Source organism: Anabas testudineus, chromosome 21 (assembly GCF_900324465.2).
Source record: "Anabas testudineus chromosome 21, fAnaTes1.2, whole genome shotgun sequence".
NCBI classification, from domain to species: domain Eukaryota; kingdom Metazoa; phylum Chordata; class Actinopteri; order Anabantiformes; family Anabantidae; genus Anabas; species Anabas testudineus.
Window position 1 is genome coordinate 12,904,161 of NC_046629.1, and position 17,797 is coordinate 12,921,957.

General features: G+C 37.9%; 1 protein-coding gene across 3 annotated transcripts in view; it reads right to left on the minus strand.

The window, feature by feature from the left end:
* Positions 1-253: 253 nt before the first annotated feature.
* Positions 254-17,797, minus strand: part of ubr3 (ubiquitin protein ligase E3 component n-recognin 3) — a 34,810-nt gene continuing 17,266 nt past the window's right edge. For 2 of the 3 annotated variants that reach the window (XM_026375745.1, XM_026375748.1), the window contains 11 exons: positions 17,440-17,576; positions 13,932-14,017; positions 9,924-10,029; positions 8,289-8,389; positions 7,220-7,344; positions 3,994-4,101; positions 3,611-3,736; positions 3,158-3,337; positions 2,632-2,841; positions 2,349-2,488; positions 254-2,182 (listed from right to left, as the gene is read on the minus strand). In XM_026375745.1, the coding sequence (XP_026231530.1) occupies positions 2,065-2,182; positions 2,349-2,488; positions 2,632-2,841; positions 3,158-3,337; positions 3,611-3,736; positions 3,994-4,101; positions 7,220-7,344; positions 8,289-8,389; positions 9,924-10,029; positions 13,932-14,017; positions 17,440-17,576 (1,437 nt within the window). In that variant the 3' untranslated portion in view covers positions 254-2,064. The remainder of the gene's footprint in view (positions 2,183-2,348; positions 2,489-2,631; positions 2,842-3,157; positions 3,338-3,610; positions 3,737-3,993; positions 4,102-7,219; positions 7,345-8,288; positions 8,390-9,923; positions 10,030-13,931; positions 14,018-17,439; positions 17,577-17,797) is intronic. The other variant, XM_026375746.1, reaches the window with a different exon arrangement.

Genomic DNA, 17,797 nt, shown 5'->3' on the forward strand with positions numbered 1-17,797 from the left:
TATTGAAACAAATTTATCCAAGAAAGCTACAACCTTGAATGTCATATCTTGAGATGATACGTTGACAGAACCAATGTCATATTACTGCTCCCACACTGAATTAAATAGCGTAGCAGATTTCCAGCACAACTTCACCTTCTGCACAGTGAAGGACAACTTACAGTATAAAGATCAACACATCTCGGCTTGTAGCCATCATCTGAATGTAAACTGACTGAACAAACCTGGCAAGAGAACAAAAAAAGGACACAAATCAGTGTGTTTGTATTTTATTCACATATGTTACATTTTGCATTAAATGTCTAAATCACACTTTCTGGTCAAACTCAGAAAGTTTGAGTCAGCACCTACAGTAATGTACTGTATTCTCTCTTCATTCATACAGGAGAACACACAAGAGCCTTCAGTTACAATTTACACCCATTGGCTATTTGGTTGCGGTCATTTACATAGTGGAAAAAGTTAAAATAAGGAGAGGAGACACTCGGTAAACAGAAAAGCAGCATGCATGAATACAAGAGGAAGTTTTTCAAGTGTTAACTTGTTCCTTAAAGATTCCTTAAATGCAGCACAATGTAACCCAGCATTTCGTAACCAGACATCTGCGTCAACTTCGTCACGCCGTTTATCACTTTGAAAATTCAACATCAATCTTGCAGGCACGACTGGATAAATTTCCTCCCATGAAGATAATCACAAAATTAGGTAGCTAAGACACTTAAATTATGGTGGTTTAAAGGATGTCATGCACAGTGTCTAACGGATACTCAAGTCTGATAATCTTGTAAAGTTAGAATGCAACTATAACAACTAGATGATGTATGAGTAAGGGACAGTCGTCACAATAAATGTTCTGCAGCTATGACATATCAAAAGCATAAAGAAACGTTTTTCTGACAGCACAGGAAGATGAAGTATTGGCATTTCTTCTCAAAAGCAGCCTACATTTAATTTAGTTTCATATCTTGAGAGAAAACTTTGACAGAACCAATTTCATATTTCAGCTCTCATACGGTGTTCGGTTTTGCCAGTGCAGCAGGATGCCAAATCTGTGCAATGACTTTTCTTTTTTTTTTTTTTTTGAAAACGTATGCTACTTCAATTCTGTTGGTTTTACTTAAGGTTTCTGTGCAACAATGGCAGTGAGTTTTTGTCTGATTGTAGTTTCATATGAATTATTAGAGTTTAAATTTGAGTTTGTTCTTCAGAATCAACCACAAACAAAAAGCGCAGATAGAGCAGGGGTACAAGAACTGTAGTCATAGCATAATGAGGTGACCGCATACCTCCTTAAACATTAAAGTGAGTTTGAGTCAATATTCCCAGCCATCTACTATAAACTCAAAGCACAACCTTAGAAAAAAAAAAATCTTCACAAAAGTTAAAATTACTTACTTGAACAATGAGCAGCAGCATTTATTTAAATATCTAAAATGTATTTTAAACAGCAAAAACAAAACAAAAAATTCCTGAGGATGGACTGCAACTAGACCCATAAAAAGAGCCTTTGCGTGTTTGCAAATAAACTCTAGTGTATTGATGAGTGGACTTGTCCTGCCTACCATCACCTCAGCAGACATTGAGCGCGCATTGCAATAACACTGCTTCACTCACCAGGGGTCTGAATCTCATGCCAGCACAGCAGAGCACATTTTGATAAATAAAAAGGGATATGCATAAACATAAATGGTGCAAAAAAGAAATTCTACTTTGCAGGGACAATCAGCACTTGATATTTACGTCTTAACCCAAATAAAAACCACAGGTTTTAAAAGACTGTTGCCAAACAATTTAACTTTTGGGCAAAGTTGTGCTTTGATCTTACCAAATTTTGTTTTTCCCTGTTGAAAACCCACACAATAAATCACTTAAACACACACACGTGTTAATCTTTAGGCATGATTGTACACCAAACTTCACATAAACCAAGGCTGTGGCAGCAAAACCCTCACTGGATGTTTGTGTTTTTCACGTTAAGAGTTCCCAAATATTTTGATCGAGACACACGGAAAAAAATAAATCCTCTCCGTCATGGGCTGGTGTTTTCAGTGGACTTGGAAGATCTTAGAGTCCATTATAGTGAGGCCCCCAACGCTTATTGATGTGATCAAAGGTGTGTGAAACCCACTGTTGCTCCAACACTCGATACCTCTCTTCACATAAGAAGAGAGGCTTGCCACGGCTGGAGAAAGGCCAGAGGGGAAAACAAGAGTGAGAGCCAGAGTGAGAGTCACATATCTTATATATTATCTGCCAAATGAATGACAGTATAGATACTGTAAAAACTGTATGAATACAGCAATATTAAAAGCTGTGTATTTTCTGTGACTGTTAGTGATGTTTCATACCGTAAATCACGGTCCTCCTCTCCATGGGCATCAAGGTAAACAGAACCCCACAGGCAAAAACGATGTCCGCGGATGATGATGATGACGGAGGCATTTATCAGCAGAAAGATGCCTGTAGCTGCACCACAATGCTGGGAGTGCTGCAACAAATAAGCAATTCAAAAACTGACCATTACACTGTCAAACTATAGCAAACTGTGAATTGTGTAAAAAATGTGGAATTGGACAACATTTACAAAGTAAGTCATGTTGAACCTCACATGTCATGCAGCGAGAAACTTACCAAAACACATTCACAGATACCCTGGTGTTTGCAGCACACGCCTTTGAGACAGACAAAGGCGCCACAAACAAGGCAGAGTGCAGGGTCTTTTGGCACCTTTTTACAGACAGTGCAGGCCTTCCTGTGATAGTACTGGAAAATGATATTGTAGTTGTCAGGTAGCTGGAGAAGGCGGGGAGCTGCCCACTGAGGATCCTGGACAAGCAATGTCTTCAGAGCAGAAAAAAGAAGATTTTAAAAAATATTAAGGCCACAGTGTACCCCAGTACAGAGAAATGTGACTGCTAAAACCTATAAATATTAAACTGACTTCCTCCTTTTACTTGTCTAAATAAGCTGTAGGGTGAGAAATCATATTTGTTGTGAGTCTACACTAAGTAAATCAACAAGGTCTCTTAAATGATCAGTTTCTATGACATCTCTTAGTTTTAGGATGTGATAATATACAAGCAGAAAAAAGGCACCATGAACAATAAGAAGGTTGACTGCATATAGTTTGTCAATTGAATGAAATTTATGTATGTACCAATGATTGCTCTGCTTGCAACTGAGAAAGTCCTGTGACCTCAGTACACCACTGCGCCACCAAGTCAAAAGCGCTGACCGTCCACTCCAGATATGAGGCACTGCGCGTGTTGTTGGGAGGCTGGGGGGCCGAGGATTGGAGCCCCAAACACGTAGCCAAGGAGGAGAACTCCTCCTCCTCCTGACAACACAGAAACAGGAAACTACTGGTGAATTCAGCATGTTTAATTTAGTTAAAACCAAAATTCACATGATATCAAAGGATCTAAACTCATGTTTATTAAAGTGCTGAAACATCTAATGTTTCCTGAACTGAGACATTAATCATATATTAATGATGAAGTATCATATATAAACTGAACATTATGCAAGTTCAGTGGAAAATTTTTTGCTGTAAAGATATATAGTGTGGTAGTTAAAAGGGGAGGGGTGATGTGTTTATAATATAACATACCAGACAGCCGGTTAGATTGTCTCCATAAAGGTGATGCTGCAGGAGGCAGGAGAGGCGAAGGAAGGGCAGACAAAACTGCTGGAGGCTGAACTCAATAGACTGTGGGGACCACACACTGGAGCTCAGCTGGAGAGTGAAACACCAGTAACACTTGATCAATAACCAGCCAACAGCTTGCTGATAATACTGTGATATATATCTCCCCTTGAGATTAGAAGAGATATTAGACCACTGTCTCTCAGGGTAATGGCCAATTCATTGTTTAGGTGAAAATGAAAAGGAGCCAAACAAAAAATATTGCTGGAGAGAGAGAGAGAGAAAAAAACCTTCTGAAAGTAGTTACAGTATGTTTCAAAATGTTTCTCATTTATTTAGTGTCTCACCATAGATGTTTCCTCACTGTTGTGATTGTAGGCTGTCTTGTCTTTAGAGAGCTCACTGATAATATGACTGAGCAGTGCTTCGAAAGACTTCTCTGAATTTGCAGTGTTCTGTAGGAAAAAAAAAAAAAAAGATCCAAATGCAGAATTTTTAAAAGTTCAATACATGTAATCAAGTATTAGATAGCCAACATTTTCCTTTTGGTATAGTCTATAATTATCTCTGTAAGACAACAAACAGACTTTTAATCCATATTTAGTCCTATATTGTCAGCATTGTTTGTTGATAATAGAAAAATGAGGATGGAAACTGAAACACTTGCAAAAATAGGCTTTAACATAAACTCCAGTCAATGAAATAACCACAAATACGACAAACAGACAAATGCTAACTGGTCCTGAAGCCTTTACATCATCTCAAAGTTACTTCAGTAGATTGGATATGTAACTCACTGCTGATTGGTTAGTGAACAGCTAAAAGAAAATAAATCAGTTTCCAACAAGAATTTGGCAAACAAGACCATTAGTCACGGTTATGAACATGAATAATGGAGCGAATCTAAATGGCAGTTCAGTCTTATTGTTACTAGTTTTACTCTGAAAGTCTACTGGAGGGATGAAGAATATTTTTATGAAGGATGATGATGATTCATCAAATGTTCATTAAGAAATTAGTACAAATATTGTAACATGCTAACAAGAGGCCAGTCATTACAGTGGCATTGTCTTAATGGTGTCAGGTGGCAGAAACTACATTTGCCTGTAGCTTTTTGATGGCAACAAAAGAGTGATTTAAAATTGACTAATGTGCTGCACTGTGCCATCTACCTCTCGTGTAAATCTCTGTCATGTGACCAGTTGTAACCAGAAGTTAATTTCAGTTTGTGGATTCTTCACAGACAGGAAGCACACGGACATGAATACAATAATTCTCACAAATATAAATTGATGGCTCAGCTTTTTGTGGCTAAACACAGTAGCACGCAGACAAACGTGCTAATAAATCATTAGTTATGAATACATTTGCAGGAATTGTCACATCATCATTATCAACACAACAGGATGCTTCGAAACTTCTTTACCTTTTTTAACACATACATAAGGGTTTATGTGACACAGACATAGAAACTCTGAAAGTCAAAGTTTTCACACTGCAAAGAATTCGTCAAAAGCAAATGTTAAACAATATGCAACATTTTCTTCTCATTCATACAGAAACTTTTTCCCACCTTAATAACTATTCAGACTTAATCGCTTGTTCCTGTACCTACAGGTTTTACAGCAGGGATCAAAGCGTGGCTTCAGCTTTCATGTCTTATACAGAAATAAAGTTCATCTTAATCTATGTAGCAGACAGCAACATAGTTTAGTGAAGCTTTTGCAGCACACTGCAATCCCATCGCAATTTCTCCAAAAATTGCAGTTTCTAGTTTATACACCTTTTTCTTTGTGACTCAGCTGAATGATTTCACAGATATCAAAGCATGTATGACAGTCTGTAGGTCTTCTGAAATGGATAAAACAATCTAACAAACCTTAACTAAGGCCAAGAACACAAAAAGTAAAACAACATTTTGATGGCATCATCAATCTACTGTTAGTTTCCATTATATTTGAAGGTCAAATATCGTAATATATAATGCAGATCAGAGTGTTCATCTGTGTCTTCCTAGCCTTTTTCTCAAGTATTCAATTACTCTACATACTGAAATTACTTTTGCAGAAAAAGCAGTGCACAATAATTCTATCCATACAATATAACATCTGATAAGTGGTCGAGATATTACGGAATGTGTGTTCTAATATAGATTCAACTGGTTTCATCAGTATTTTATATAGAGAAAGGGCTGCAAGCATTTATCAACCTGAAAGTGGCAGAATATAAAACAGCAGTCTTATCTCGTCTGCTGTCCTTTGTCATAGATTTATAGAGGAGAAATTTCAAGTCCATGGATTTCCTTCCTCTGGGCTCAGATCTTTGTTCAGAATGAATCTCCCCCCCCCAACTTCAACTTAATTACAATAGTATGTTACCAAATATGGATGCCACTTTCATTGTGGATTTAAAATCCATCTTAATGGCAGCTTGTGAATGTGTGCCCACTGTTCATGACAGTGAAGCAGAAAGATACAAATCCACACATCAATTATAGATGAAAACATCGTAGGGGAGGGTTTCAGCTATTTGTCTTGTGATATTTAAGCCAGCCGCACACTAATACAGATTTAATAGACTGAAGACAGATAGCCAATTAATGCAAGACTCTCCAGCAATCACACTTTTCCACATAATGAAGATCGATACTTTTAACTGTGGAAAGCACATAAATATAATCAGAAAGGCCCTTAATTCATCTTACAGCTAAGTCATACACAATGATCTACTGTGGTTCTAGGAAATAATCAGAAGAAGCAACTGGTTCAACCAGCACAAGAAACAAGAAGACTTTTCTCTCTGGTACTGGCTTTTACACGGCACTGAGACCAGAAAGTTCTTCCGGTGCATCTTTAGTGTCACTTACTTACCTCTGTTTTCTTTTAATTTACCATAGTGATATAGTCTATAGATATAAATAAATTATATATACACAATATGAATAATTATAACTATAAATTATATTGTCTGTAATCTGTCAGTGATGTGGTCCTGCAAGGCTAGGACCACAGGTCAAACACACACCTGCACGGAGCAAACTGAAGCCTGTGCATCAGTTGCAGCCACATAAAATCTTTTGTGCCTGGTTGTGCGAAGCTGTGGCCAAATTTATTTGAGCTTTATAAGATAAGTGCTGTGAGCAACCCTATTTATTCCTTTATTTTCTCTCATGACACTCAACCACCACTCTCTTGTTGAGTTAGGGATGAGGGATCAAACCTGTGTGTGTTTACTGGCAGCCATGGTCAAATCACACTTTGCAACTTCTTGCTTTAGTGACTTCTTCTCATGGCTAATTCTCACCTTTCAAGTAAAGAGGAGAGAACTAGATTCGGGGCAAGTGAGAGTGAAATTAGGCAACCGAGGTAAAGAAATGGCTCGTAACTAGCTTGGATCACTTTGTTTCTACCAAGAAGCTGTTCAAATTAACCGGATCATTACAACCAGAATAACACCCACAACTACTTCTGAACTACTGGAGCAGGGTTTGACACTAGAAAATGTAAGGCAGATAAAACTACCACAAGTACTGAATGATACTGAAATACTGCTGAATTGTGATTTCACTTTTACCTTCATGAGTGCTCCAGATGTGCTCCAGGCCTGTCTTTCCTCTGGGCTGAACTTGGTTGACAGAGCAGCCAGAGCCTGGATGAACTGCAGGTTGTACAGCATCTTCACCACACATGTAAAATGCTCTATTAAAGGAAGAGGTGTTGAGCATGTGTTACTTTTAGTTCAAAAGAAGAGCCCTCTAGCATTAGACACATTAGTTGAGGAAGACTGGCAGGTATTTACAGGGTTGTGTTTGGTTCCTCAGTTCTACATAGAGAGTCAAAACATTGTTTAGAATAATTAGCACAATATTTTAGGTGGAAAATGTAGCCTGATTGATATTTAAGTTTGGTACTGAAAAGAACAACAATAATGCCATTTGCTTTCTTCCACATTAAAAGGGCTGCTAACATCTATTGTCCTGGTCATTGTGTCAGTTCACACAACTCAAAAAGAGACCATCCCTTTGTAGTCATCAGGTGCAAAGGACCATTCAGGCACTGATCACTGTTTGTATAATTCTCCTTAAAAATATATATTTAGTCTCACTCTGTTGAGCTGAAAAATACCTTAAAAATTAAAAAATATAAACATTACACAGCCTATAGCAATAATGCATTACAGGCATTATTGCTATAAAAGAGCCATAACCTTGGGAAATCTAACAATCCTAACTTTCGATAGAAAGCCAGTCTTCCTAATAAATCCACCATTATCATGCTCTAGTAGTCCTAATTGTCTCTACCAGTGGTCAACCTAATTCAGTCATCAATGAGATGATATGCCTGCTGCGATACATCCCATTAAACATGACTGCAGTGTGTTGGACCAGGTATTTAGGTGGCCCTCCATCCCTTTTTTGCAGGCATTAAGATGGAGGAGACACACCAGAAGGGCACATAAAGGAGGTGCAGCTCTCCCACCACCATGGTCGTGCCTCTCTGATCTGCACAACTAAATATCAGCAATGGGAGTACAGATAAGAAATGTGAATTGCTTTGTTCCTGCACTCTGCCCCGATTAGAACTGATAACGTAGCTCTCACTGCTCTCTTGTAGTGTCGTGAAGCAGCCAAAAGGAAGTATACCTTTTCGCAGAGGCTGCGGCATCGTTAGCACAAAGATAATCAGGAGGGACGGGACATCTCGAAAGAGCATGGGCACCTCAGGTCTCTCTTCATCAAAGCTACTGCAAAACAAGCAAAAGCTTTTTGTTAACCAGAAGGTTCTATGCATTTTATCTCATATAAAAAAAAATCATAAGAAACACATACTCTTTTACTAAGTGACAAATATACACGTGTCCATGCAAACAGTGACAGAAAGGCACAGTCTTTAATGCCAAATTACAGATTCAGCAAGAACACACAAGCAATGGCTCTTTTCATAAATGCGCTGATATGTCAGAATAACATTAACCCTAAGACTAACCTATGTCTTAATGTTAAAAAGTCATTGTTTCAACAGCTAGATGAGGTCAACAATGTTGCACACTGGATGTTTGAAACTGGTTTTATAAAAAAGAAAAAGAAGAAAAAAAAAGTAGAAGACCAAAGGTCTTACTGTGTATAATGTTTTAAATTAGCTTAACAAATAGGTGGCTTGAAAAGACCCATTTCTTGTATTCCCAGCCCAACTCCCTTTACACAGCCGTAGTTACATATTCATATTGTGTTGCCTTCTCCATTTAACTGTCTCCTATTCTGTTGACAATTCAGTGTGGTTCCAATCTCCACTCTACTCTTGAAAGGCCCCAGGGGTTTGAATGAGAGGAACTGCACTTAAAGAATAATACCTTTCATCACCAAAGCACTCACCAGTTAATGCTGCTGTGCATCGGAGGAAAGCCTCAGAAAACAGAGCGTTCATCCCTGCTAAAAGCACTGCATACAAGCTATACTCACATACTGCAAAACCTTCATAAATTCCTCTAAGAAAACATTTAAAAAGGTCAGAACGTTATGTTTTTTTTACATCCATGTATAAACATCTCTCTTTGTCCTATTTAAGTAGGCTAGATTAGGTTGACCGCCTAAGGGTGTCAATGATAGTCCTCCCTCGTGAAACCTTGACAAAGTATTTTTAAACACCAAATGACCCCTTTGAGAATCCTGTATGGCTGTGAGCTTTAATAGTAACAAGTGTAAAAGCTGTCTTAAAACACTAACAGGGAGGAAAGGTTGTTAAAGGTCATATTGTTAAGTGTTACAACTACTGACAAAGCAATTTGCACATAAAATAGCACATTTTGATGTACTAGTACTTAAAGACACACACACACAAAAAAAATTGTGAGTGGTACAAATTGTGTCTTTTGTATTTTGTTAAATGCGTGTTTCTGTCAATGCTAGGTGGACAGCTGGAAGCTGAGACGCCGTGCTGGTATGGTGGTGTTGTTCTCAGTACAGTGAATTTGACAGTCGTTTTGCTCTCTGTGGAGTGCCCGGTAATTTGCCAGATGCAGCAATTATTGGTATCTATGGAAACCACGCATAGCCTTTTTTCCAGTTTTTAGCTCTTCTTTGTGTGAAGGAAAAGCTGCTGGGGGCAGGAGGAAATGGTGGTGTTTAGAGAGAGAGAGGGGAAAGTGGTGCTTTGATTGCATGTTTATATGAGGGAGGACAAGAATGAGGGGAAAGTAGAGACTGAGAGGTCTGTGCAACGTATGACGAGATTTAGAGATTCACTGTTAATAGAAGTACTTTAGGGAGAAAGTCACTCACTCTGCCTCTCTGCTTTGTGTAATCTGTGTCAGCTTAGACCAGGGGTTGTAGGCTGAATCGATGCTGTACAGACGCATGTGCATTGCCAACACATGGAACAACTGATCTGAAAGTGAAAGAACAAAACAAAAAACATTAAACATGAATTGAATTTATTTGAGTTTGATTTGACATCATTATTGTGTTCCAACAAGGCTCTGACAGGAACAAAACAGCTAGTGGCTGTTTATCCCAGTGTCCATTGTCACACCCCACTAGCAAGCACTGTACATCATATAATGAAAGCATTTGAGTTGAACTGACTGCAGGCAAATGGTTTGGCTCAGATAAAACCAGGCCAGCCCAGATGGATACATGGTAGTGCTTGATAGCCTCGAGCAAGTATATGGTCAGGTCACACCTGTTCATTGTGAAACTAATGGAACATGAAGAGAGACCCCCTGCGTGCATACACAAGCGCGTGCGCACACACACACACGCTTTTAAAAGCAGGACACTTTACCACCTATAACATCTTTGTCTAGAGCAAATGTACAGAAAACTGTAACATTTACCAACTTATGACATTATAGCTGGTTTCATGGGCACAAGTTTGAATGCTAGTTTACTCATTCTTAGTGTTAGGTGAGCTATTACAACATGGATTAATGTCCTTATCTTCTTTTTATGGTCTAGAAATAAATTAACCTACTTATCATAATAATGTACTTAATACAAGTCCTCTTAAAAAGCAACAGATTTAAAATACAGATTCATCATATTGAAACCATTTTGTTTCCTCACTGGGTGAATGCAACAACCCTATATAACCTGAACCCTTTACAATCAGCAACACTAATCCCATTTGATTTTATTTTACTGGTAATTAGGATGCTGTAACACAGTAAAGTGCTTCAGACTGTGTGTGAACTATCAATATTTAGAGCAACACTGCCCTCCACAGGTAAACATAGACAACAGCCAATAATTAACTTGGAAGAGGCATGGGGAGGGATAAAGCAAAATAAATGAGAAATAGAGGTGAACTGAGGACAATAAAACCAGGGCTGTTTCCTGTTACTGTCACAGAATCTTAAAATGTATTCAGATAATAAAATAAAAGTTTATTATCAATGGTCCAATATTTAATGACAGTGAAACTGTACAATTCTTGTGCGATGATAAAAGTCATTGAGTTTAATTCAGCATTTGAGAATACTTCATGAAAGGTTAGTCTTCCCAGACAAATCCCTGCTATAAATCTAACAACAAGGCAAATTATTCTGCTTCCTATACCACTGAAACAACTGTAACACAGAAGAAAAGAGAAGGTAGTGCAACAAAAGTGGAAGCAGTTGATCTGTGATTCACTTGGATCACCCTTCACAGTTTGGCACACATGTGAACTGTAGATTAAGTGGAGGAGCGAAGAGCCTGAAAAGCCTCCCACATCATTTAATATATAATTTTATATAATGTTATATAATGTTATAATATAATAAGTAGTCAACTGATTGATAAGTGCACAGGTGCAAGTGACTCGTGGATGCAAAGATCAGTGAGTGAGATTAGGAGATCTAAAAATACAGTTACGGTATTTGTGCTACACCCTGAGCAACAGAGTGGACAAAAGAACTAAGAGCCCAGGTGAGCTTTGTTATAGTCAGTAGTTTCTTGAAACAATTAGTAAACAGGCATAAACTCTAATTACATGTGTTCTGCCCACAGTCCCCATCCACCATGTTGTTAACCACATCTAGTTTGTTTTGTAATTGTTAACTACTATGAACATGCTAAAGTAAAAATTGACTGCATGCAGAACTGTACAATGACCATTAAGCCTAATTTGGTACACAGCTTAAAACTAAGCAGATTCTGGTAGACTGTATCTGATAGCAGCCCGCCCGCTACCAGGTGTAGGCTAGCTCTTCAGCAGGTCTAAGATACATCAGATCTGATGCGATACATCAGCAGCAGAGAGAAGGGTCAATAAGCAATAATGAACGAGTCTGATAATAATTTTGTTAATTATTTGCATTGATAAACCCTGTATAATAGCAGCCACATAGTCCCCAAATATGTGCCATTAAATAAACCAGGGAGAAGCTATTTGGGAGCTGGAGTTGATTTAACCGGCTTCAACTGAATAGCAGACAGCTTGCCTTCATGGTCCGTTGTATCCTCCTCTGTTTAACAGGAGAAGCAGATGATGAAGAAGAAAAAGAAGAAGAGCCCGCTGGGAAACAGGCTTAGTAAACCCATTAGCTCTCACAGTTAGGACATATCTGCTGTTTTCCTCCAAATCCACTTCCCTAAGATGAAGGAGCACTAATGTACTGCAACTGAGTACATTTGATCATCAGCATGGCTATATGGTTAATACAGCTCAAAAACTGCAAACCTCCGGTGTAAAATCTCTTTTGAGCCACTCAAGGATGACAAGCCATTTCACTACAGCAGTCACAACTTTGACAGAATAATTACACAAATAGAAAAGGGAGTCTGTAAAACAAACTTTTCTCTGACACCATTCATATAAACACTAATAATCAAAAGTTTGGACACACATCTTGTTCTTTCTTTTCCTCGTTTTTTCTCCATTTGTATTTTCTTCCACATTGTACATAATGTGGTCTGAAGACATTGAAATTATGACAGAACAACTATGGAATTATGTAGTCGACAAAAATTGAAAATGTTTATACTTTTATATGTATCTAGTTTCTTCTTCAAAGGAGCCACCTTTTGCTTTGATATCAGCACTGCACACTCTGGGCATTCTCTCAGTCAGCTTCATGAAGTAGTCACCTGGAATGGTTTTCCAACCATTCTAAAGGAGGTGTTGAGTATTTGGGTACTGATTTTCCTTTACTGGTCCAACACATCCCAAAACATCTCAATTGGATTTAGATCAGGTGATTGTGGAAGCCAGATCATCTGATGCAGCACTCCATCACTCTTATTCTTGGACAAATAGCCCTTACATAACCTAGAGGTTTGATTGGGGTCACTTCTTTTCTCTTTACCTAGCTGAGTGTTTCTTGGCATAATATGGATCTGTACTGTAGTCAATAGTAGCACTAATAGAGCTATTGACTCTGTACTCATCGTTCCTCTACACAAGACAATTGATGGTGTAAAGCACATTAAGAAGGCCAGAAATGTCATTTGTGAACCGATAACCATTCCAACCATTCCAGGTTCTGTCAAAGTTCAATGTCTTTAAAAATAATGTACAATTGAAAACAAAAACTACAACAAAAAACACTGATGGACATAGTGTGTCCAAACTTTTGACTGATATTGTACTTTAGTTAGTAATGGTTGATGTTCAGAGGTTATCTAAGATCACTTTTCATCCTCACCAATACACAAGCACTTTTCTGCTGTGACATAACTAACCATTTGTCTGCTTCATTTACTTCGCCAGTTCACATGGGACAGGATGTATCCTTGTCTGTCAATGCTAATTGACCCTTTGTATTTTCTTTTAATGGCTTGTTGTGATCTCAAGACTACTCACAAGACAGACTTTGAATGATGGGAACCGATGTAGAACAACATGCATTAACACATATCTGTGTAATTACCATTTTAAGTAGCAGATTATCTCAGATATAGAACCACATTAAACCACCATTTTCTATGAAGAAAATGTTGCAGTTTAATCAAAACCCACAGACTTAAGCTATTACTTTGCAACTATTCTTTTTTTTATACTATTAAGATGTCTTAATATGAGCATCTAAAGAAATTTGTCACTTCTGTACTGAATGTCTTTCTATTGTAGCTCTATTGTTACTACAATAACATCAGTGCCCAGTTTGTTCTAATGTTGCATGTTGTGCAAGTAGTTGTAATTATGAAGGTTTTGTTTAAACACCTAAAAAGTGTTATAACATGTTTATATTTAAAAATCAAATTCAAACAAAATTTCTTTTCATTTGGATTTCAAAACCTATTAGTGAACATAGACATAAACATTAAAAATTGATTAAAATATTATAGACAAGAAGATTTGGGACTTACTGAGACAGGAGCGTTTGGCAGCAGCACTGGCTCCTCCAGAACACAGGTTTCCTCCTCGATGCACAAGCTCCAACTCCAGGTTGGTCCTAAGAGGCAGAAGGTACATATATGCAAACAGTCCAAGATAGGCATATCTAAAATGCACAAACATACAGACTTCAAATCTCCCATTGTTGTATTCTACAATGTATTTTACATTCTGCGTACTTAATCAAAGGTAAAATCAAACCATGTATGCAAAGCCCTCTCATGTACCATCATGCTGCACTATCCTACAGTTGTATTAATCTGGTCGAGGCCATCCGCCTCGACCAGATTAATCAGTAAAATACATTAATAGGAGTGCTAAAAACATATTGTTTTACTCTTCCTTTGCATCGTACTCTCCCAAAACAATACCAGCCGTCTTTGTGCAAGCAGGTTGCACTGCCTTTTAAAGGTATTAAAATTCAGACGCAATCCCAGACACCGCAAACCTCTTTCAGGCTTGATAAATTACAGTGTATGGGTATTTGCATTTTTCCTCTGTATTTTGTGCACTTGGGCAAAAACACTTCACTTAGCATATTTATGAAGACAAAGGTGCAAAATCCACAGCATCTGCTATTTTGTACATTTCAAAGATGCAATCCTTAGTGCACACACTTAGTTGATCAGCTCATGCTGTCTCTTGTGGTTGTTATCAAGTTTGCACGTTATACTGTATAGTACATGCAGACCTTCAGTACATCAGGGACCATGTGCATTTAAACTATGAAAAATAAAACCCACATGACTTGTCTGTCTGCAGGTAAGTAAGTATACAGTAAATGTTTTTTTTATAATGTACTGCTGGTTACATGGGGCAAAATCTGGATGTATCATAGCGCCTGATGCACAAAAGTTGCCTGTGTGTGGCAAGGAAAGTAACTATTGATATAAATGGCTGAGTATGATCATATTCAGCTTTTGGTTCCATAGCCTGACTTTTTTACCAGTTTGATTATAAAGATGAAAGATGTTGCCTAGTCAAGCCATTTGCCATTTAATGCGCCTGTTTGCAGCAGCAATTCCATACCAAATAAATGACAGCTTTCCAAGACTGATTTTTCAAAAGCTGGACCATTAGCATAAAAGCTGTTCCCACCACAATTTATGCATATTCACTAATGTGCATTTCCCATGTATATCTAAACACATTTTACTTGTGAATTTTAATTCCCCAATAGCAAAATAGTGAAAAAAAAAATCAAACGTTTAACAAAGTACGTAGATGGCGAAAACAGATATTACTAAAATAAGACTGATCTTGGCCTGTTTTCATCCTACCACTGGCCATTTCTTTCTATGGGATGGAAAGGTGGGGGCAAATCCTTGGGTTTCCTGGGAGAAAAAGCAATTTCACATAGATAATGCAGCCATGATGAAGCTCCATCTGGCTTTTGCTGATAAGAGCACCCCTGTGACAGAGGAATTTTCCACTCCTCAGGCAATTTGAGCTGTTCATTGAACTTCAGAGAGCCAACAGGCACCCAGACACACTCAGGGGATCTTTCTGTTCAGGGTGGAGGGCTGCAAGAACCACAGCATTGGGTGGGCAAAACGTCTGGATGGTTATACTCAATGAAGGGCAGAGTTTTTGGAATGGGAGTTTGAGACCCCAAGGTGAACTTGGGGCTAGTCATTTCTCTTACCTGTGACCTGTCTGTTAAGAAGATACAAATACCTGAAAGGGACTGTGTAATTTATTTTTAAGATCATACACTATTTCAGGCCTCTTTGCCAGTGTGCAAGTGGAGGGTGACATGCAATTAATATTCCTGGCCAAAATTGAACTGGGACATTACAGTTGCATCTTGTGGGTCTTATACTGATAGTTCACCCAAAGATGATCCAAGACTATGTGATGTAAAGTAAAGGAACTGTAGAAAATGTGTGAAAGCTATCAGCAGCAATATTTCCAGGACCAATACAGAAGCATAATGAGACCTACGCAGAAAACAAATCAAATAGACCTTCACAGTTCCATGAACAAATTTAGGAAATACAAAAAATTATTTATTTCAAGCAAGTACAATACAACTACTGAAGTACTGAATTTCAGTTCAATTTCAATGAGCCTTTCAGAAGTACAACACTGACAAAGAAAATCTCTAACAATGAAGTGACGACACTACTGCCTCTTTGAATAGACAATCATTGCTATTCAAGATGAGGAGCTAGCATTAAGGGTCAAGGAAAAGCAAGTCAGCATTAATTCCACAGGTCTCAACAGTCAGTGGTGTGTGCATGTGTAGAAAAATGTGAGATGGTGCAGAGAGAGAACCTACAGGTTCAAGCACTGCAGGCAAAGGTCAGTAACCACATAAAACCATTTTGAGATATCCCAATGTGACAGAGTCATTGCTCATAACTCTGACAACAGATGCACATATACAGTACATGCGCAACAATGTCTAAGGCACTATCTTGTGAAGATCACAGACAATGAGCAAAACAAAGCAAATTAGATCATTTAAAATAGGCGTATAAACAACCTTGTTTAATGCCCCTTTTTGTTTTTAAAGGGCATTTAAGGATCAATACTCAACCGTTCCACAGTGCTATATGGGATGTGCTAAAAAAGGCACCAAATCAAGTGTATATACTTGCATATGGTCATTTATTTAATCAACCCATTTACAAACACTAATCTAATGCTTGCAGCATGCTACAAGGCAGCCAAGATATAATTTTCCCCAGCTACAGTATGTTCACAATCTCCTCCTGGATCATGAGAAGGTCCAAGGCCAAGTGGATTTCAAGATCCCCCCAGCATGTTTATTAATCCTAGGGTCACCTCTTAGTTGGATGAGCTTGAAACACCTCCACTTAGGTCTTAAAGAGGCAAGTTGAGCAGAAACCAAGACTGCCGCCACCTATCACCAGTCAACGTAAAATAGCTGCTCTTCTACTTTGAGTACATCACATAACTCATTTAGCTGAGAAAACCAACAAGGCAACTCTTTTTCTTCAATTATATATTAATAGTATAAATTAGAATAAAATTCAAATTCTATTCTCTGTAATTCAGGACAGAAAGAAAAAAACACACACTTGGTTTTAAAAAAAAATAGGAAACTAAAATGTAAAAGCAGAAAAGAACAAGATTATTCTGACAGAAAATATATATATATATATATATATATATATATATATAAAAAAGTCCACACAGAAATCTGTGTCATCAGTGTGTTTCCCCTCATCATTCCCATAATCTCAATCTTAATGTTACAACATACAGTTCACAGGCAAGACCTGGAATTTATAAATGTAGTATAATTTTCAGTTATTTGATCACAACAATGGCCTGTGCCTCTACCAATCTGCCAGTCAAGAGACTTAAATTCCCTTTTGGGTGGAAGTTACTCACTCTTGAGTCAAAAGGGGCCAAATTACTGTTTTCCAGGAAAGTAGAATGGCCTAAGATACTGAGATGCTGACTCCTGATCCTGTCCATCAAAGTGGAAACTGAATCAGTGAAACTTACCTTGCCACTGAGTACATGAAGAGGAAATCGTTGTCAGGGGAGCCAGGGTTCTTGCCATAATCCATGTATTTCTTCTGGGTGGTGTTCTTGATGTCTTTAATAACCAACTCCATCTCTTTACTCAAATTGGACTCGGTCTTTAAAAAAATGTTTAAAAAAAGAAAGAAAAAAAATTTGAAGTCAAAATTATTCTGAGATTATACTTTTAGAAAGGTTTCTAAAGGTTATGATAAACCTAAGTAGGTACAGACTTCATAATGCTGTTAATTCTCACAATGATCAGTCCCTGCAAATGTTTAACATAAAAGTTTTGTTTTGTAAAGACACACACACAAACACTTCAATTTCAGCTCTAAAA